General features: G+C 47.0%; 1 protein-coding gene across 1 annotated transcript in view; it reads right to left on the bottom strand.

The window, feature by feature from the left end:
- Nucleotides 1–22,110, bottom strand: part of Ext1 (exostosin glycosyltransferase 1) — a 268,225-nt gene extending 246,115 nt beyond the window's left edge. Inside the window, exon 1 of the mRNA XM_038342313.2 lies at nt 20,484–22,110. Within this exon, the coding sequence (XP_038198241.1) occupies nt 20,484–21,445 (962 nt within the window). The 5' untranslated portion in view covers nt 21,446–22,110. The remainder of the gene's footprint in view (nt 1–20,483) is intronic.
- Nucleotides 22,111–22,510: the final 400 nt, after the last annotated feature.

Raw genomic sequence — 22,510 nt, forward strand, 5'->3', positions numbered from 1 at the left:
AGATGACTGCAGGAAGTCACCAGGAACAGCCAGGAGCTGGGGCTGGCAGCCTGCTCACCACCAAGCCTACCCATGCACTCTTTCTCACAGGCCAGGAGCGAAAGGGGTCACCCCTCAAGTGCCACTCTCTAAGTCAGACTCTCAAGGAAAGCTTTTCTTTATTTCTCTCAATGAGACCGACAGTCTTTGGCTAGTGGACTTTGGCCTTTTGGCTAAATGGGGGAAAAATTGCTTTGTTTTTATATTTTAAAAAGTCAAGTCCTACAGCTTTTAAGATTTCTTTAGTAGATTTAGGTAACTGAAAAGGTGGCATTTAAACCAAAAAATCCACACCCCAGAATTTTGCTAAAACAAACAAAATCAAAGTACTTATTATTCTCCAAGCATCAGAGGTGAATCAAAGATATGTTTCAATTGCACTCCATTATAATGTAATCAAAGAACTGTTTTCAAAACAAAATGCCTTACGGCCATCAAAAGAGAATCAGAGAGAGCTAGACATGCTGATGCGGGACGTGGCGGGATACACACCTGCGTGGTCTTTCTGTAACTACCCCCAGAGAGCATGCGCATAATGACTCCACTGTCATGACAATGGATCCCATGTGCTCAGCCAAGAGCACACACTGACATGCTAAAGTGGCCATGGGAAACAGCACAAGGAACTTTCACTCCTGTAAGCTGAAACCTTTTACACATGGGTACTCTAACTTCAGTTTCTGTTTCTCCAAGCCAGACAACCAATTGTGGCTCAACAATTCAATATAAAACTCAAACTTCTAAAACTCCTTTTTTGCTTTGAGACAAGAATCTGACTCTGTAGCCCAGGACGGCTTCAGTCTCCTCGGTGCTGAGATCAGATGAGAGTCATCACACTCAGCTCTGAGATGGGAACTCTTCTTGGTTGGAAGAGCTTGGCTGAAGGGCAGCAGAAGACCTAATACTGGATAAAGTACAAGACTCTGTGTGTGTGTGTGTGTGTGTGTGTGTTCGTTCTTGAAAGAAAGAAACGGGGAGGGGAGGGAGTGGGAGGGGAGGAGTGGGAGGGGAGGTGAGGGGAGGGTGATGGTGATTACAGGAGAACTCTGACGGAGAAAGTTGCTTGCTTTTCTGCGCTCCTTCTCTCTCTTCGCCTTCTCTCGCTCTCTCATCTCCCTCCGCCCTCCTCTCAGAAATCTCAAATATAATAGAAATAAGAGAGAACAGGGCACCCTGACGTGACAGGAGATTTGTTTTTGAAGAACAGCCCTTGGATCCTGGAGAGAACCTAGAAGAGAGGGTGTTAGAAGAATCCAAGCCTTTCAGGGGCGGGCAGAAGTGCTCATGTGAAAAAGAATGAGGTGGCCTAAGGAGTCGGTGGAAGCTGAGACTGGCATGCGGAACCCAGGCCCCAGGAGATGACAGCACAGAATTCTATCTGCGAGCCTTCATGGACGGCTAGGGCTGCGAGGGCAGAGTCTACGAAAGCTTCCCAGTCCCCACAGATCTTGGCTGAGCACAGCATATGGTGCTCTTCGCCAGCGGTGGTACGAGGAGAGGAGCCAAAGCACGCAAGGAATGAGCAAGGGCTCTTCTGCTGTGGTGCTGCTAGAACTCCATGGATTTACCACTGTCTCAGTTAGATCTCCACTGCTGTGATAAACACCACGACCAAAAAGCAACCTGGGAAGAAAAGGCTTTGTTAGGCTTACTTAAACTTTCTCACATACAAACCATAGTCCATCGCTGAATGAAATCAAGGCAAGAACCTCAAGGCAGGAACTCAGAGACCAGGAAGGAATATGGCTTATTGGTTTGCTCCTCCTGGCTTCTTCAGTTTACATCTCAAGATCGACTACCCAAGGACAGAATTGCCCCAAAGAGTTGGACCCCTCCACATCAATCATCAGTCAAGAAAATGACCCGCAGTCTTGCAGAAGAGCATGTTTTAAGGAGGCATTTTTCTCAGTTGAATTTCCCTCTTAGCAAATGATCCCAGCTTATGTCAAGCTGACATTAAAACACACACAGGACAAGCATCCCTTACCCTGCTCCTCAAAAGGAAGCCAGTTTCGATGCACTATCATCTGCACCTGATCAAGGATGAGTTGCCCATCCTAGGCAACACAGTACAGTTCACATTTTAATAGTAATAATAATGCAGTCTTCTGCGGGCCAGAAGTAGTTCTGCTTGTCACCAAAATAACAAAGACTGAAGCTATTTTAAACCTGCAGACCATCATCTCGTTTTGATAAATCTCTAATTTTATTCTTATTATCTTGAGCCTCAAGGGAGGAAAAAAATAATCTCTTCTAAATTTACTTTTCTTATTCAACATCCCTTAGATTGTTTATTCAAAAAAATATATCGAGTTACACTTATCAGCTCCAAAAGCTTCCTTTCTTCACTAACAAGCCACCGTGACCAAAGATACTCGTTTAACAAATATTTCTTTGGGATTCTATATAGGCTAAGTACCAGGGAAACAAACAAAAAACAAATAAACACCATCCCTGTTCTCATGGTGCTGACATTGGAAACTATGATCAGGTTAAAGAGCAGAGCAGAAAGGATCCAAATAACCTGGTGATAAAATCTATTTGGGGCAAATGGTGAAGAGTGGGGGAGTGAAGGTCTCTTCAGTACATGTTTTTCACCAGAAGCCAGGGAGGGCTGGCTTCCTCGCAAATTGGAAAAGACATAAACCAAAAATATCTTCAATATTTTTTTAAGTCTATAAAAACGTGTGTGCATGTTTGTTTTGCCTGAATGTATGTTTTCCACTACATGCATGTCTGGTCCCTGTGGAGACCAGAAGACAATGTCAGATACAACCTTCCCCCCCGCCCACACCGCTGCCTCTGCCACCAAAGTCCTCCAGAACTGCAGTGATAGACAGTTAGGAGCTGCCTGTTGGTGCTAGCAATCAAACCCAGGTCCTCTGGAAGGGCAACAAGTGCTCTTAACCACTTAGCTTTGTCTAGCCAAGACCAATTCATTCCCCCTGTCTCTCCCTCTCTCATTTATGTGTGCATATATATACTATGTGTATATATATTTTGCCTATATGCGTACATGGTACTCCATGTGTGTTTGGTGCCAGCAGAGGTCAAAAGAGGACTCTGTATCCTCTGTAACTGCAGTTAGAGATGCTTGGGAGCTGCCACGTGAGTGCTGGGAATTAAAACCCAGGTCCTAAGCAAGAGCAACAAGTGCTCTCAGCCACTGAGCCATCTCTCCAACTCCCTTTAAAGACATTTTTCTAAAGCCCAGAACTGGACATATTACTGTCTTTTGTTTTGGTTCTGGAACTTTTACACTTAAAAAAAATGACTACAGGCAAAACATGGTTTGGCAGTAGAGCACTCATCGAGGAGGCCTAAAGTTCAATCCCCACCCTCCCCCAGGACCGGCCCCCACACCACCCGCATAGGTACACAGCATGTATGCATACACGTGCACGCACGCGTACGTGCGTGTACACACACATACACACACACACACACACACACACACAGAGAGAGAGAGAGAGAGAGAGAGAGAGAGAGAGAGAGAGAGACACGCACACAGACACCCCTAGTCAAATGTAATAACCTTTGCTAAGCATGCATGAGGCACACTAACACATTGGGAGGAAGCCTCTGGAATCCGAAGAATGAACCAACATCCCCCACAAAGGTGCAGGAGTCTGGAAGGATAAAAACTTTTTTAAAAAAAATTACAATTCAGAGTAGAAAGATGGATGGCCCAAAAACAAAGAGTGGGCCCTTAGCTGTCAGTATAAACCCCAGAATTCACTGGGCCTTAATGACACAGGAGGACCCAGAAAGCCTGCATGCCTGATGTACCCCTGAAATTATGAAGGATAGGAGAATTAAAGAGAGGGAACTCAGATGCCCCTCCACATACACTGGAACTTCCCTCTAAGATTACCATCTCACCTGCTCCATGTGGACAAAGAAACACTTAATAGAAGCTTCGCTAAACAAGGCGGTGATTAGCAAGGAACGCCCGGGCTGAAGCCCAAGCCAAACGGCCTGCTGACTTGTGTTTTGCTATCTCAAAAATCACTAGGCCATTTTTACACCCCCAAGGGGGCCTGAAATGACAGGCTTCAAATGATAGCCCTTAAACCATGTCCTGAATGGAGCACACTGATAAAATGCCCAGTTCACTTCATGAGTTTCAAAAATAAGAGTTTTCTGCTTTTAGAGATAAGTTCAAAAATTCTAATTATTGTACCTCATCTAATTAAAAGAGTTTACTGGAAATACAATGTGGCATTTTATAACACTGCCCCTTGTCTCTCTAATTCAGCTTACTAGAAGAAAGGCCATTTCTAATTTGAAAAGACATCAAGAGAACAGGACAAGGCTACAAGAAGACTTGAATTCAAACACACAGCACCCATACCAAAAAACCAGGCATGATTAAACATGACCCCAACAATGAGGGGCAGAGACAAGTGGATCCCAGGAGCTCACTAGCTAGCCAGCCTAGCCAACCAGTGAGCTTGGAATTCAGAGAGACACCCTGTCTTTCCGGTTTGTTTTTGAGACAGGATTGCACTATGTAGCTCTGGCTATCCTGGATCTCACTCCATAGAAAAGGTTGGCCTTGGACTCACAGAGTTCTGCAGGCCTTCTGGGTGCTGGAATTAAAGGTGTGAGCCACCACCACCCTGCTGAGACATCCTGTCTTAAAGGATTAAGAGAGAGTGTGTGATAGAACACACCCTACAGAACCAACGGGTATCAGCGTGCGCACCCCATATAACCATACACTCCCACAAACACACCCCCAAATACACTATACAATCATATAAACACAGCAAAAGAGAAAGAGAGGAGAGGAAATGGGGGAAGAAGGAAGGGGAGAGGGAGAAGGGAGGTGGAAGAATGTGAGCTATCACAAGGCAAGAAAGGGAGAACCATGTCTTCAAACAAGAAGTCCTTTGGAGAGCATCGTTCTTGAGTTTTTATTTTCAATGTAGAACAAGCCAGGCTCGGCGGTTTACATCTTTAATCTCAGCTCTTAAAAAACAGAAGCAGGTGGATCTCTATGAGTAAGAGGCCAGCCTGGTCTTTAGAGAGATCCAGGCCAGCCAGAGCTACATAGTGGGGTATTAAAAAAAAAAAAAAAAAAAAAAAAGGCCAACATCACTCTTGTGATATTCTCAGAGATGGGGAAAAAATAAAAAGATATTGATTGGGTTATATGCTCCTTATACAAAATGCTGTTCCCAAATTATCAATGTGTGTGTGTGTGTGTGTGTGTGTGTGTGTGTGTATAATTATTAAACACACACAATGCCTTTCCCAAGCAGTATCAATTGGGGTGACAGCAAGAAGATACCTTTCTTACACATCGGGAACCACTCGCCAGTCACTCCTCACAAAGCATATGCCAGCTACACAGCACACAAGCGTCCAGCTGAAATAAGAATACAATCCCATCCCAACCCAGTTCCCTCCCTACCCCCATTCGGGGTATGGTATGGTTCCATGGCACATAGCTGACCCAATGACAGCAAAAACTTCTTTAATGTGGGCTCCGATAGGAGTCACGTCACAACACTGACAGTGTGTTTGCTGGAGGCCATAGCTGTGTCGGGGGGGGGGGGGGCTAGAATGAAAAGTGGAGCTCCAGGGAGTCTGAGTGCACCCAGATCTTCAAAACAGTCTAAAATCTCCTCCCTGACTTCACCGTGGCTGCAGTTGCAAGTTCATCGCCAAGGACAGGTTCACACTGCTTAAATATAACACGCAGAAACAGCACAGAAGTCTTGGTCCTGCCGCTGGAGAGTGGCACCATCCTAAAGGAAGTGTCGCTGCTCATTAATAAACACCCAAATTGTTCAAAGCGCCAGGTTATTCCCTGCTACAGCTTTCTGGTTTGCTAACACCCCTGCAGGATGGGATCTCTCGCTGGGCTACTTGAATTGCTGGAGAGAGAGAAAAAAAAATTAGTTTTACCTTCTGAGTCCCACATAGTTTTATCTCTGAGAGTCACTTCAGGGGGATCTCACGGTCATGTCTGCCATCACATTTTGATGGTTTTGCAAGAAGCAGGAATGAGGCCCGTGCACTGATCGGTATCACAGAACTGGTGAGAAACTAAATGCTTCCATACATAAAAGAAGCTTTTTTTTTTTTTTTTAGACACAATATCATACTGATGATTGGCATGCTTGGCTGAACCACTGCGGGAAAATAAAAATCTTCTGTGTTTCGGCAACGGTTCCAACAGGTGGTTGGAATTCTGGGCACTTGCCAAGCCACCAGGAGTTTCTCCGCGACTGGCAGGCTACCGTATCCCATTGCACACTACAACTGTAATGAGCTGTAAACAGACAGGTCAAATGAAAGAAATGAAATTAAAAGAACGATGCGCACACACAAACCGTTAGTCTGAAATCCTGAGTCTCATGTGGTCTTAGTGAGGCAAGTGAAGAATGGCAGGGGCTGGGGCTTCTCACCCAGTGTTTACCATGTGCCAGGGCCTGGTCTAAGCATGTGGCATGTATCCTTCATAACCCAGTCACCCCTCGCCACAACAACCCTACGATGTGGAAACTATCACCATCCCATCTGAAAAGTGAAGACGCACAGAGAGGCTGCCCTACGCCTCACAGACGGTGACAGAGACCCCCCACAGGAACTCAAACCACCATCTCCAGACACTGCACACGTGACCTGCATGTGCCTCTGAGCTCCAAGTTGAGAAATGAGTGCTCCCTTACTGCCGACATGCCGAGCAAGCTGCCCAACCTCTGTTTGCTCACCTACACCACACAAGGCTTTCACGACATAGAAAGAACATGTCTCTGACCCTTCCCCCCCCCCCGGAGTAGGGGTGAGGGGTTGGATTAATAGTTGTGGTTCTTTTAGCCTAGGATGACCCTAAACTTCAGATCCTCCTGCCTCCACCCCCTGAGTGCTGGGATTAGAGGCGTATTTCAACCCTGCCCATCTGCTTCTGTAATCTCACTGTTATCTCTCTAAAGGAGACTGCCTAACCCCAACGGCTTAGAATAAACTGAGCACAGGTGTCGCACACACATACACACACACAAACCCATTTCCAGCTACAGACAGACAGATACTGTGTGCAGACCTGGCACCCCCAATCACCAGGGAGCTCAAGGAAACTCTAGAGGAAAGAAACAGAGAGCCAGCCACCTGAAGAAACGCCACTGAAGACACTCCACACGTTAGCGTCTCCTCTCCGACTCCTGCTTCTTTGACTTATAGGTAATGACTTCTTCACTTATCTTTACTGAAGCCTATCATTTATTTTGACATTTAATCCTTTCTGCCCTCTATTATCCTTACTTGAGTTTCTCCTTAGACACAGCAACACATAAAATAAATTCATTAAAATACTACTGGAATCTTTTACCTGTACTAAACACTGAGGTAGTTAAATTTTATCTTAACATAAACTACTGCTCATTTAAAAAATGTACTATAACTCTACAATCCAAATATAAAGAAATTTGCACATTTCTACTCCTTGAATCAATAAAAGGCCACGGCTCTGCATTTAAAGGTTTGCTACATTGCACCATACTCAAAAATGCGGTCATCATAAAACACGCTGTTTCAAGGTAGCTTTTTTAATGTGAATTTTAAAGGCGCCTGTATTACATAAGAAGCAGTTTTTTCGCACACAAATTTCTTTGCCTCTCAGCAAAGCAAAAGCATTTTGGTGTCAGATTCCCCGCTGATTGGATTTTCCAATTACTTTGGATATACAGAGCTAGCCATAATTTTGGAAAATAGTATTACCAACCTTTGGAGGAAGAGAAAAACATAATTCATACTTAATCAAGTGTCATATGATCGTCAGCAAATACAAGTCAATGTTTAAGACCTACTAATAACAAGTCACGGCACCACAGCGCATCATGCAAGCTAGACACCCCGCGCATTGCCATGTGACATGCCAAGCGCAGGCCCTCGGGAGCCACGGCAGATTCTGAAGGCAGGAAATAGAAGCCAGCAGGAGAAATACCAGTACACCTTCCGCTCAACCCCTCCCCTTGCCTTTTAATTGAATGAAAAATCTCCACATGAATTCATTAGAAGCCTGATAGCTTTATTAAGCACCGTGTTGCTGTGTGCTTAGCAGCAACGCTTCAAGTACCAGTTAACAGAGCTCAGATGAAAGGGAGAAAAAAAAAATAAAGAACACCAAAATTTTTATTCCTCCAACCTTTGGGGGGGATAGAGGAAATCTCAGAAAGAAATAAACTGCTTGCTCTCCCATTCGCAGGATGGAGCCATGCACCTATGGGTACAGAGTAACGTGAAGGATGGAAACAAGGAAGGCTGGACACAGGAGGTGAGGAAGGCCCGAACGCGGAAGTGGACACGGGTTGTGCCAGCGGACAGACAGCTGCTTTTCGCTCCAGTTCTAATTCCGAATGGCCTGTTTAGCTTGTGTGACGGACAGCTACACAACACACAACTGGTATGGAAAGGGTCAAACGTAATGTGAAATCCCACAGCTGCCATTTCGAACTGTAATAAGTTCTTAAGTTGTATAGACTTTGGGTCTAGTTAATTTGGGTTATGATGTTTTTTTATCTATTCGTAAGGGTATTTTTTTTATAATAGTTTATTTTTTTTTTAAAAAAAAATGAAGGCGGGGAGTTAGTTAGTTAGTTAGTAGCTGGAGACTATTAAAATTTAACTATTAAAGTTAAATGACAAAGTGGACCCTGGTACTTCTTCATTTAGTCCTCTTGGGTTTGTGTACAGCAACCCCTCTTGGTTCATTTGCATTTGATTTAGCTACTTTTCACACCAACACAAGAGTTGTTTTACAAAGGAACAAGGAGAAAGTTCCTCTCAAAAAATACTGGAAGAAATTTCCTATTTGGAAACAAAAAAGGGAACCAGGTAAGTCACCAAAAGAACAAAATGAACTTGGAGGAGAAACTGGAAAGTCTGTCCTATAAATCAAAGGGGGCGAGGCCTAACAGACCTCCTGCTTGGAATCTACGGTCAACAGTGGCCACACTCTAGGTGGTTCAATAAAAATGACCAATTTTTTGATGACAGGACCAGGGCTAGGGAGATGGCGAGGTGGGTTCAGTGTTTGCCATACAAGCATGAGGACTTGCATTCATATCTCCAGAACACAAATAAAAAGGACAGACTCCATAATGATGTCTCTAATAACAGTTATCCTACAGCGAGTTGGGGTTAGAGACAGGAGACTCACTAGGTGCTCAGGAGCCAGCAAGACTGAGGTCCACAGCAAGAAGCAGCAATGAGACGCTGCCTGGAACAAAGCAGACAGGCACCTCAGGTTGTCCTCCAAACCCCACAAGGGCTTTCCCAGAACTAGGGTGGGGAAGTCCCCAGCCATGTGCCCAGGGAGGCTTTCTTCCCTCCATAGTTAAAAACCCCAAAAGCATCTCTTAGTCTTGCTTTCGCTGGGCTTCCAAAACGCTGGCTGATGCATGTTTTCACAAACCCAGAACTTCATCGCTAGGGAGCCTGGAGCCAAGACCTGTTCTCAGAAGCTCCAAGGACATCCAACCACATCGTGGGGCCACTGTACTTTCCATGACCTTGCTCTTCTTCAGGGAGCCTGGCATCTTCTAACATGGGATACCATTAGCATGATATCAGAGGGCAGGGTGCACGTCACCGCTGAATAGCTAGTGTATGCATCTGATAGGCAGCAAAGGCTGTTTTGTGGACACTGACTGCAATACACTAAACCAAATTAAAAAGAAAAGCACTAATGGATCCATGGCTCCTGCCTTCGGCATACAGGCAATATACTGGAACGAGAGACACAAAGAGTTAAATAAACAGAAACCCAAAGCTACAGTAACCATGAAATGTTCTAAGAAAGCACAGACCAGGGGTCCAAGACGTGACTCCGGAAGTGAGAAAGAGCAGGGCAGCAGCTTTCCAGGAAGCTGCTGGGAAAGGAAGTAGGAAGAGGGGTGTGGCTCTCACTTGAGGATGGGATGAAGTTGAGGAGGCAGGCACAGCTGGACCGGCAGCCATAAGGTGTCACCTCCCTGTGCGGAGCCCTGGGCATATTCACACAAGGCAGTGCTATGATCCTGTTTTACACCAGCAACACCACAGATGGTTTCATGAGCTCTCAGGGCGCTGGAATGCACACAGGGTGCGTGGTGGAATCCATTCTGCCTTTCCACTCATGAGTTCTTATCGCTAAGAGCACGCTGTTGTATACCTTGGCATACCTACCAGGGGCAATGCGAGGTCTCCTCATCACCTCCCGGGCACCACCTTTCTCTACATCTCAATTCCTCGTGCCCATTTCCTTAGTACCCGGGCATGCAGGCAACGTTATGCTAAGGTTGGCCCGATGGACAAGTTTTCAAAGGGACAGCTTAGTTTTTTTTTTTTTTTTTCGATACAGGGTTTCTCTGTAGCTTTGGAGCCTGTCCTGGAACTAGCTCTTGTAGACCAGGCTGGTCTCGAACTCACAGAGATCCGCCTGCCTCTGCCTCCCGAGTGCTGGGATTAAAGGCGTGCGCCACCGCCGCCCGGCTGGGACAGCTTAGTTTTAAGAGCACCCAAATATTTTTATATCGCCCATATGCTAAGGAAGTGATAGAAATGCACTGTTTTTTCCACTTACTAAGGAAGAGTACACACAAGTGGTGCCTTGGGGTCAGCACTAAACGACAGTGTAGCTTAGCAAATATTTGCCGAAGCTCTGCCGGGTGACAAGCAAGGTACTTACTACCCAGGGCTCAGAGGCACAGTCGCTGCTGTGCAGTGTGGAGGGCACACTCTTGAACACCGGGCCAGCTATTCATACACTGCCCGGCAACTGCTCCCAAGTGTCGCAGGCCCCTACTTTCTTATGTCTGTCTTGTCAGCTGTCCATCTTCCCAGATCAATCTGCAAGAATCCGACTCTTGTCCTTGGAGTTACTGTTTCAAATCCGTTACATCTGGGCAATCAGATTTCCAAAATGGTTAGAATTCTCTCTTTAAACTCAGTGAAATCAGTTCCAGGTGAAAACCCAAGTGATGGGTGGGGACCCATCAATCAAACCTGACAACTGGTGAGAGTGTGGTCCTGTGGCTGGCAGAGAGGACTATGCATTCAAAAGCACCAAGGTTACTATGGTGGAGAGCACAGGCCTGGAAATCAGAAGCCCTGCATTTGCATAGTCTGCGCGCTTTTATGTAGGTCAACTTAATGATTCTCTGCCTCTGTATCTTCGTTTGAGCAAATGGTACTTTCCTGCTAAGAGCTCAGCAAGATGAAGAAGATGCAACCCAGTTACCAACACACAGTCAAAGTTCTAAAATATTAGTGGCTGTTCCCATCTACTGGGTTCCGACACACAAGTGCCAACAGGATATGGCTTCAATAGTCCCTGCCACAGTTAACTTCCCCTAACCACAGTGCCCTGTTCCAGGAAACGACTTCAAGATGTGCTTTGCAAAAGGATGTCCACCTGTTCTGGAGCCTAAGGCCCTGAGAGCGACTGGTGTCCTGTGTCCCAGAAGCAGAATCTCCCAATATTATTGGATCACACAACTACCTGGGGTAACTATCATTTCGGTCCCCAGCCCAGGGAGGTTCATTTATAACTGCCTTTTGCAATCACCTACTTGTTAAATAATCTTTGCAAAAACAAACAAAAACAGCCCATTTGCAAAATAGAGACTGTTAAGTCAGCAGTGGAGGAGAGATAGGGACGACCCCTCCACTGCTCAGGTCTCTACCACACCCAAGTCATGGCCTAAGATGACTCCTCCCTGCAAGAGTGACTGGAAAAGTCAACCAGCCTTGGTTTCCCGCCAGACCAGGACAACAGACACCTTTGAGAAAAGGCTAACCAGTGGCGGCAGGCAGACACAGAGAAACAGAAAAGCTGGCCCGGGCAGGAACAAAGCTCCCTGTCTACGTATATATGTTGGATCCCAGGAACTTAGAGGTATCAGTTTAGTGTCTGTCTCATGTCCCCTTAAAACAAATCCTGTGACTTACAGTGGACTGAGAGATTTGGTGCTTGTCACTGCAGCCCAAGAACCTGCGGAGCCAGCTCAAGAAGATGGCTAATGGCTCAGTTCCATTCACACAAGGTGGCTCTCCACGTGTCCTTCTTGGCTGGTAACGGCAGCTGCAAGAGGAATAAGCTGCATTCTCGAAGAAGGGAACCTGGGATGAAGGAAATGCTGGACTATCCCTGAGGCCACCCTCTCTCCCTGCCACCTGCCACCTCTAGCCTGAAGACCCCCCCACAGGTCAGGTCTTTCTACATCCCACAGAGGAATGACTAAACACCAGAGCACCAATTACCTGGGAATTCAGTTTCAGGGAAGAGATGAACAGAGTTACTACAGGGGCGCAGTTAGTTTCATAACTAACTGAGCCACTATATAGTTGCTTAGACCATGACGGGAAGATGGTTTTAATAACACCACCACCCTAGAGCGCATATTAGCATTTACAAGGTACATTCACATACAATCCAGCTCTTTTGATCTTCTTCATGACCCTGCAAGGCTGGTAATCTAATCTCTGCTTCCAGATACAACAACTGAGGCTGAGAGGTTAAAAACCTAGTCCGGGAATCCTGTGAGTCAGTTATTCCCTGGCTCGGAATCCCAGGCTCTGCTTTCTAAGGCTTCATATAAGACAAAAAGGTATTAAGGAAAATGTATGCATTGCTTCAAGTATCTCAAGCTATTAAAAGGAGTGACATTACCAAAAAATAAAAAAGGCTTGAAAATAAGGACATAAACTGTTGACTCTGTGTGTGTGCGCGCGCGCGTGCGTGTGTGTGCGCGCGCGCGTGCATGCGTGTGTGGTTTTAAAGACACTTAAAACAAGCAATTAGGTTTAAGAATTCCTTACTTGGCTGTCCAGAGGTGAAGAACCTGCCCAAATTCATTCCCCATGAATCATGGCGTCTACAATCAAAGGGAAAATAGAAGCAAAGGTCTCAACTGATACAAGATGCTAGAAGAAAGGTATCTTCCCCAAGTAAGGTCAACAGACCCTGAGATTTCCCCAGAAAGCTAGCATTGTGTTTGCTGAGAAAAGTCGAGGGCTGCCAGCACAGCAAAGAGACCAGAGAGGTTTTTGGCTGGAGCCAAAACAAAACTTCAAAGGGAAAAGAGCCAGGAGCTTCAAAGACCCCCTGCAGGACCAATTACCACCTACAATGTTTATCTAAGCTGTCATTTAATGGTGGCTACTTCCCTAACTGGGTGCTCACCCTCACCTTAAAAACACCTACTATCCTAGAGGGATGAGCGGTAAGGGGGGGGAGGGTGGGCACATGAGTCTTCTGTTGTGTTTGAAAAAGAGATGTTGGTCAGGAAGCAGGCACTCTGGTGAAATTCGTCCTCCCAACTAAGAAAATATAAAAGGTTAAATTATAACATGAATTAAAAGCGAAAAAAAGTGCTTTCGAAAATCTCACTTTCGGCATACACATATACAGAATATTGTATACATAATAAATAAATAAATATTTTTTAAAAAAATCTCACTTTCAAAGTCATGTTGGAAGGACAGTAGAATGCTCGTAAATTATGGGAAGGGAAGAAGTCCGAAAGTATACTTAGACCTGATTTCAACTTTCCGAAGCAGACGGAGCAGCCTGTGGAAGGATGGGAGGTGTGCTTACCAAAGCAGCAGCCCCAGCTTCAGCTCGTGGGCAGCTTGGGCAAACAATGAAGTTAAGATTTATTTACCACTGACTAAATAATTCACATAGCTGGACAAAGTGCTAGGCTAGAACAGAGATAAAACAATACAAATAGAAAGTTAGGTGGCTAAGTCAAACTTTAACGTGGCCTAGCTCTCGCAAAGGGGTAAGAAATGAACCATAATGTCACTTTGCTCTATTCTGTACCATAGCTGTTTCTCACAGAAAGCTGCTAAACGGCTTGTATGGCGCGTGTGCTCATGTGTGTGCGTGCATGCGGCAGTCGTGAGTACAAGTCATTTGGAGGACAGAGGTCAGTGCCATTATGGGGTGCCTGGTTCAACCACGTCACCGTATTTTCTGACCCTGAAGCTTACCAACTAAAGCAGACTAGGTGTCCAGCAAGCATCAAACATCCTCTGGTCTCCAACTCCCCAGTACTGAAATTATAACCATGAATAGCTGGCTTTTTACACAGGTAGTCATCCAGACTCAAGTCTTCGTGTTCACTGAGCCACAGGGCCACTTGTGTTACTTGCAAAAAAAAAAAAAAGTTTTACCTGAATTATGTGTGTCTGGGTTTGCCAACATGAGCTCGACCACCAAGCTCTACTCCTGAGCAGCACCTCAGCCAAGCAACACTGTTTCTTTCTAGACCACTGACTCCCAACCTTCCTAAGGCTGCAACCCTTTAATACAGTTCCTCGTGTTGTGATGACTCCCCCCCCCCCACAACCATAAAACTATTTTGGTTGCTACTTCATAGCTGTAATTTTGCTATCATTATGATTCATAACATAAATATCTGTGTTTTCAGATGGTCTTAGGTGAGGCTGGTGAAACGGTTGTTTGACCCCCTCCAAAGGGGTCATGACTCATGGGTTGGGTTGAGAATCACCGCTGTTCTAGAGCGGAAGGCCCTGAGGAACTGGCGCCCTGGGTCAGAAAGCAGAATCTCCCAGTGGGTCTTAGACTATTGGGTCACACATCTACCTGGGACAACTATCACGCCAGTCCCCATCCCAGGAGGGTCCATCCTAGGCTGGCAGGGGACTTTTCCATGAGAGCAAAGGTCACTTTGACAAATGCTTCCCTTCAAGGAGTTCAAAGTTTCAGCATCAGAACCGAGTTCCTTCTCCCACACGTGCAAGCTGATCCGTTCCTTGGGGAGCATGCGCAAAGCAAGGAGAGGCCCATCAGACAGACACACGCCTAGCTCTCTTGCTAACTTGTGGGTGAATATTTCATTCTCCGGGGCGCCAAAATAGGCTCTAGGATCTAAAGCCCCTGGTTACAGGATCCTAAGTCCGTTGGATGCAATCCCATACTTGCTTTCCTCCCCTCTACGCCCTACATTCTGATGTGTGAAATGGATACACAATACACTTGCTGAACGGTTTCACTGAGTTCAGAAAGGCGACGTCAAGTAATAAGCACGTTTCCAGCTTGGAAGGCGGGCAGCAAGTTCAAAGCTGACCAATGTAGGAGAGATGTGAAGTGAAAACCGTTAGTTGCAACATTCAATCGATGAGGCGTTCCCACATGGATGCCTGAACACTGCAGGTTTCAGTGACCACATCACCTGACCTGTTGCCGGCTGAGTGTCAGGAAGCAGGAGCAGGCCATGGTGAGAAGACAGAGAGCGGGGAGCCAGAAGGCCTGGGCTACAACCCAAGTTCTGCCACTGAGAAGCTGGGAAGCCTTGGACAAGCTCCCTCGGCACCCCTGGCTTCAGCTTACACACTGGTATATGCACTAACAAGATCTGCTGCAAGGTGGCTGTGAGCCAGGCAGCCAGGTCCTACCCGCCGAAACCTTTGATAAGACACTGCCACAAAGTCACTGAGAGAGTTTTCTAGTACCCTGGTCTGCGACAGCAGATCCTCCAGGATACGAGGTTAAACCGTAATCACCTGAACGTATTGTGTCTCCTTTTATCAATTCTGGGCCGCCCAACCGATATCAAGAGGAACAAAGGTGGCCTCCTCTCAGGAGGACATGGTCAAATCTTAGCAGTTTGTCACGAATTGTAGTGCAATCTTTTAGGCCCATAGCTCAGGTAACAGATACCATTCAGAGACTCCTTACTCGCATTCAAACAAAATGCAAATATCCCTCCAAGGAGTGATAGCACCCTCCCACCCCCAACCTTAATTCCTTGCGAAGCAGACTTTCAGGTGGTCTCTGCAAAAAGTGAGTCCAGAGAGGGGAGGGAACCTGGGAGAGGGGGTACAGCTTTACTGTCAGAAACATGCTTGTCGGCTTTTTTCTAATCTGTAGCTTATTTTAGAGACACTTTTGTGCCATCACACAACTGTGGGAAGAAAGGCGCTAATATGGGACATTTGAAGTCTGTGACATGCAGCTCCTGCCTCTCACTTCCGAGGAGGGAAGCGTTTAGCGAAGACTTAGGCCTGGGCCATCAGGAACTTGCTCCAAGTGTCTGTCAAGCCCCTTTAGCCCCTTTAGGATAATGGAGCAAAAAGGGAAAAGCCCTTCTGTGTTATGACTTGTCCTAAGCACATTTCCCTTCCTCTACCATGGCGTCTTCGATCACCTTCTTCGGCCAATTCGATGTGTTCCCCTAAATTCTTCAACCCATATAGAGAGCCGCAATAAAGTAAAATATTAAAAAGAACTAGTTAAGCTAAGCACTTCCTGGGACACACCCACCTTAATTAACAAATAAAAAGAAAATATGAACCCCACAGCAAGACTCTGAAGATGTCCTTTAAAGAGTTCATCAGCCCTTTAAGCTACAGGATAAACTGGATGTGAATTTTTTTCCTTTTTTTTTTCCTTTTTTTTTGCCGCCTGCCAGTCACCTTGGGAAAGTTTTCATAAAATTACAGGAACACCAAACACCAGCACCAGGTCAGATATCCTGGGGGCTGAGAGTTTCCAAAGGATTGGCAATTAGAAACGGAAGAGCACTGACTAATGAAAAATCCCAAAGACCATCCTAGACCTACTTCTGACAGCCGTCAAGAGTTCCGACTGGTCCCTAAAATTTGCCATCCTTTATTTCCTACTCCTAAGAAAAGAGAGTGCTAGAAGCCAAAGGACACCTTAAAGATGACAAGGCTGCAGCTGATGAGGTGTCTCAGTGGGGAAAGGCACTTGTCTCCGAGCCTAAGGATGCGCGTTCAATTCCCAGAACTCACCAAAAGAAGAGCACTGGCCTCCATATGGACACGTGCACACACTGCACTGAAATATTTTTGTCTATTAAATACTAGTAGAGTACAGCTTTAGGGAACACAGAAAAGGGTCCAATAGGGAACACAGAAAAGGGTCCAAAGATCTGCACAGTCTTGACTATTCTCACAAAAGCTGCTTGGAAACAATCATGGCGGGGGGGTTGGTGTCAAAAGTAGATGCCACCTCTCATTACCTCCTCTTCCTTCTGTTTGGGATAGCCAAATTTGAAGTTCCAGAATAATGACCTTCAAGGGGATTTGAACCGTGACCTTCATGCAGAGACATAGCAAGGATCCCTAAGAAGCCAAAAAGGATTAGGATGGAGAGCATTGCTCCAAGGCCTCACTCTGGATCACCAAGTTCCACCAGGGACTTGTTTCAGTGGCTGTCACTTATGCCTGTCAGGATGTGTGACTGAAAGCAGGGTGTGGTGGGGTTTGTACTGATCCCCTCACTAGGGAGGCAGAGACAGTGGATCCCTGAGTTCAAGGCCAGCCTGGTCTACAGAACAAGTTCCAGGACAGACAGGGCTACACAGAAAAACCCTGTCTCAAAAAACTAAAACGATATGTAACTGATAAAAAATTATGTACATCATAAAAAAATTGGATGTTTAATATAATCTTGGAAAGCTGGGTCAAAGTTTACAGGAACTATTCTTTTTCCTCTGGGATAACATTTCCATTCACCCGATGGAGCTGTTCTATGCTGGTGTGACCAATGTGTGAGTTTTCACAAAATCATGAGTGGGACAGGAATCCTCAACCACCTGACTTTAATCACCTACAGCATCATACACTATCACTAAAAGCAACTATGTTTGGGGTTGAAGCATCTGCTCACATTCTACCAGCCTAACACAATCAAGGTACCACAAATTTCCAATCTAATTATCAGATCCGGTGTCCAAAGCAAACTTGTACAAGACTGCCTGCAGAAGCAAATTAAGTTGAAACCTTTTCATAGGCACTTGCTAATGAAGACGAGAAGTAGATGAAAATTGATCCTGTCTTTCCAGTTTGTTATTAAGTGAATGCTTGGAGCACCCTGAAAACAGCCTAAACCCTGAGTAGAAACCAACTCAAGGGTTGATTCCATGTAAGAACCCAAACCCTCAAGGGTCACTTCCACAGACCTGACATCAGTATCTCCTGCTTTTCAAAGGCCTGGTGTGGTCAGCCTCAGTGGGGCTGAGGAGTTCTGCAGGCCCCAGGGTAAGGACGCATCCATCGGTTTTATTGCTTTCAGAGTGTAGCATAGGTGTGTCGTGTGTCTGCTCTGTGACACCCTGCTTCCAGGTTTCTGAGTTCGGGTCTCATCCCTGTGTATTCCAAAGTCAAAAGCGAAACCCGATAACATTTGCAAGTAACAACTCTGATAATCCAAGATGGGCAAGGAATTAAAACTTTAGGAACTCCAGGCTGGTGAGTGCAAGGATTCTGCACTACTAATCCATCCAATGGAGCAAAACCAGGGCTGGAAAAAGTGTAAAAGCGAACATAAAACCAAGGAAAACCCTGCTCCGAAGAAGCAGCAAACTTGTTTTCTGTCTAAATGCCACATTTCCAAAGGGATGATCGCGAGGCCCTGACCCGGTGCTCTTTCAACATAAATCAAGACAAAGGTGGAAAATATCAGACTTTTTTTTTTTTTTGGCCCAATCACAGAAAGGTGAAAAATCAATCACATTAAACTAGCAAAACAAAGTTGCAAGGAAGCCAGCCAGCCACCCCTTTCTTCACCCCTGCTCTCTAGAAAATGAATGTAGGCTTCCCACAGAAAGTGTAAAGACTTAATATTGGCTGTGGGGAAAAGACCAAAAGGCAGATAGGACAAGAGGTCCAGGACTCAGGATATTTCCCAAGCAAATGCGCAGTTGCCTAAGGTGCAAGCTCCCCTGCTCTTCCAGAATGAAGAACATCCTGACCTTTCTATAAAGTGGGGTGAGATTGCTTTAGAAGACATCAAAAGATCAGGCTCACCTCACCAAGCGACTTTATCACACACCAGCCAAAGAAATTCCTAGAAGGCGCTGTTTCCTTACAAGCACCCCCGGAATATATCGAAGTAGATGTCCTTTAAACAAAGCAGTTTCTTTCTGGCCACAGTTTAAGAGTATTTGGGGGGAGGGGAGGATTCACTCCATCACAACACTCAATATTCACACATAACTTCCCTGCGTAAGAGGAAGCTAGGGATTCACAATTGATCCTAGCCTCAGCTTTTCCTATGCTTGAACTGGAGAAGGTCTTAGGGGTTCAGAAGCAGAACCCCAGGACTTGGTACTTCCTCCCTCTTTCTCTATGATCAAGTCTGGGAGGACTTTAATTTCCCTTGCAATCACTTCCACCAAGACCAGAGAGTCTGAGGGAGTCTGCGGACAACACTCAAACCTTCCATTTCGGGGCCCCTTTCCCACCCTCCCCCTTCCGGATCCAATCAGGTTTGGGAAGCATTTCTCCTATTCTGTATTTCATGAATCAATTGCACAGTCGGCCAAGCTCTGCCAGTTCCTGCTGTACGCAGCTGAGAGGTTCCCCTTCCTTCCCAGGGTAGCACAAGGCTGCTCTGGTTTTTAACTGGCGTAAAGTGGAAATGCACCGTAGGAGCTCACTGACTCTTTCCCAGCCAGACACAAGCGAGAGTCTGGGCCACTGACCTCAGCTATCAGGAAACTGACCTGCTAGCCTCGGTTTAAAGCAGATGTGTGGATTCTAACTTTGACCCGCAATCCTGTGTGTCAGCTACTGTTAAAGACCAGGAAAAGGAAGACTGAAAGGGGCTACAAAGTAACCAACTCAGTTACTTAGCAACTAGACAAAACTCTCCTCTCCACAGAGGCTAAGGAGGCATCTTAAGCCCATTCAAAGAGTAACAGTCTACATTTATATGCAAATAGATAAAGACAAAGAAGAAAGGGAAATCTAAATTAGCAAGGGTAGTTTACCGCAGAGGGCCGGAGGCCCAGATTTTAAAGTTTCTCCAAAGAAGCCAGGACTTGTCTAAAGGAGTGAGGGAATGAATGAATGAATGAATGAATGAATACATTCAGAGCCACAGGCCTCAGCCAACTTAAAGTCTACCTTTAATAAATAACAATGCTGTGGACGGAGTAAGAAGCAGTCACAAGTTGGGCGGCTAAAATTTAAATATTCCTGCAGCTAGCAAGAATCTAAAGCTTGGGGGGAAAAGATGAAAATTTAAGGCTAGCGAACTCCACAGGGAACAGATACCCATGTTCATGAGGAAGACAGCACAGGGCCGAGTGTCTGTGGACTTGGAAAGAATCAGTCTCTCCGGGTTTCCAGACACCTCACAAACATTCCCTAACACCCCTCAGTGAAGCGCAGTTTCCAAACTTGGATTAGAACCCCGTAATGCACGGAAGACACACAGTCCTGAATTGTTTTCAAAGTATCGGCGAGACACCTTCACCTACTTGACTGTCGAGTTTGCCGAAGAAGCTCAAACTCGGCCCCCACGCTGGAACCAAGCTGCTTGGTCCCAGGCTCCAAAACAGGAAGAGATCAGAGGGCTTCTCTGATCTCCACCCGGCATCCCCCACCTCACACCTGGACTCAGGCATCCAGGGCCCTGAGCTGAGCCTCGAAGGGCGGCAGCCCTTACTTACTTCTCATACTCCGTGTTGTCTCTGTCACAGCGAGAATCCTTGTGCTTTTGCCAGTCTTTGCCGTGCTTGCAGGTGGTGAGGAGCAAGACGTCCTCCCCGTTATGGACGTGATATAAGGCATTCCTGGTGTCTGACCCTATCCCTGTCAGGTACCTCTTCCCCTTGAATACCAGCATGTACTTCCTGAGAGGAGGGATGGTGTTAAATTTCAAAAAACCCCTCTCCCCTCCTGTCCTGGGATGATCTTTAGAAAAGAGGGGAATAGAAACATCAAAGTTGGGTCGGAAGTTTTCAGTACTGATGCTGGCTTTGGCCAGCATCGCCTGGCCGATGTCAAACCCCACGTCCTCGGTGTAGTCAGGCCAAGTGCCAGAATATAAATTAAAAATTAAATGATTCCTACCATTGTTCCACAAGTGGAGACTCTGCACTTTGGATCTCAAATTGTGCACATACTGAGGTGATAACTGGTCTCTGTCTAAAGTATCCAGACTCAGGACAAAGAGGCACGCCTGGCTGGGGTCCGAGGTGTAGAACCTGGAGCCCTCGATGGCCGCTAGAATGTTTTGGTAACTTTCGGCGATTTTCTCCCCTTTCTGCTGCGGGTAGACGTAGACTTTGAAGCCGTTTTTCTTGCAAAGGGTGAAATCGAAGCAGGACTCCATGCGGCACTTCTTGCCTTTGTAGATGCTCGAGTTGGCGTCTCGCTTCTGCCGGGGGGAAATGTGCACGCTGGAATCCTCGTTTTCCAATTGATCCCAAGGAAAGAAGGGGCGCAGAGCGTCCGGGAAGCGGGGCCAGAAATGATCCGGACTGGGCTGGTGCAAGCCATTCCGACCACTGTGCTCTTCTCTCCGGCTGTGGCTCCTCGATGCCCTAAACTGCACGCCTCCAAAATAAAACAAAAGGGCGAGACAAGAGCCAGCTGAGAGCAGAATGAAATAGCGTTTTTTGGCCTGCATGTGTCCTGCCTGGGTCAAGAGGATTGTAAATAAACACAAGAATCACCCAAGTTTCCCAATCAACACTTTCAGCTCCAGTCCGCCATCTTCCCGCCTGTAAAGACTTCAAACTCTCCGCTCCCACCTTCTCTGGATGCCTTTCCCCAAGCCGTGGACTGATCCAGCGCATGTGGGCGATTTCTTTAACTTTCTCCCCTTCGGTCTTTCATCTTCGGGCTGCACAATGCACGGGAGAGAGCCGGGCAGAAGGTCTCGCACCCAGGGCGGGCGAGCAGCGGACTGTAATTTTCTTGCATGCAACAAGACGGAGGAAAAAGAAAGAGAACGGTGAAGAAAACGCTCCCGATACCCAATCAATGGCAAGACGAAGTGCCTGCCTCGCCGCTTGGATTCCTCTCGGCGGCGTGGAGAACGAGCCCGGGGAAAGCAACTTCAACTCATCCACACTCCCGTGCAGAGCAGAGCACTACGGTTCCAACAAGTCAACCCGCCCCGGCTTCAGCCGGCTAGTGCATCCTGCAGCTGGGGCGCCGTAACCTCACAAATCCCTGCATGTCTCTTTATTCCCTTCTGCAGCGGCTCCCACACTCCGCCGGTGTTTACTCCTGCGCTCACGGGGCCGGCTCCCCGGGCGCGCGGCGGCCCGGCCGGCTGCTGCACGAGGCGACGCCGGGCGGCGGCGGCGGCGGCGCGTCCTCCCCGCGGGTAGTGCCGGCCCCGAGCAGCGCTTCGCAGGCCCCGCGCTAGCGCTGCCGACCGCCGCGATCGGTCGCCGAATGTTACCCGGTTCTGAATGTTACACTTACACATTCCATTCCCGACACGACAGCGCTGACCTCATCCATCCACGCAGCCCGCGCTGCCATTGGCCGGGCGTCACGTCCGGGTGGGGCGGGGCTTCCGCTGCGCCCATTCATAACCCCCGGCGGCCGGCAGAGGCGCCGGCGCGGCGCGGGCGCGGGGGACCCCGGAGCGCACGAGCGGCGGGCGGAGCGCGAGCCTGGCCGGGCGTCGCCCACCGATGGCCTTGGGCTCGGAATGCGACCGGGACCAGGCTGGCCCCAC

The sequence above is a fragment of the Arvicola amphibius genome, chromosome 9, assembly GCF_903992535.2.
Source record: "Arvicola amphibius chromosome 9, mArvAmp1.2, whole genome shotgun sequence".
Classification (NCBI taxonomy): domain Eukaryota; kingdom Metazoa; phylum Chordata; class Mammalia; order Rodentia; family Cricetidae; genus Arvicola; species Arvicola amphibius.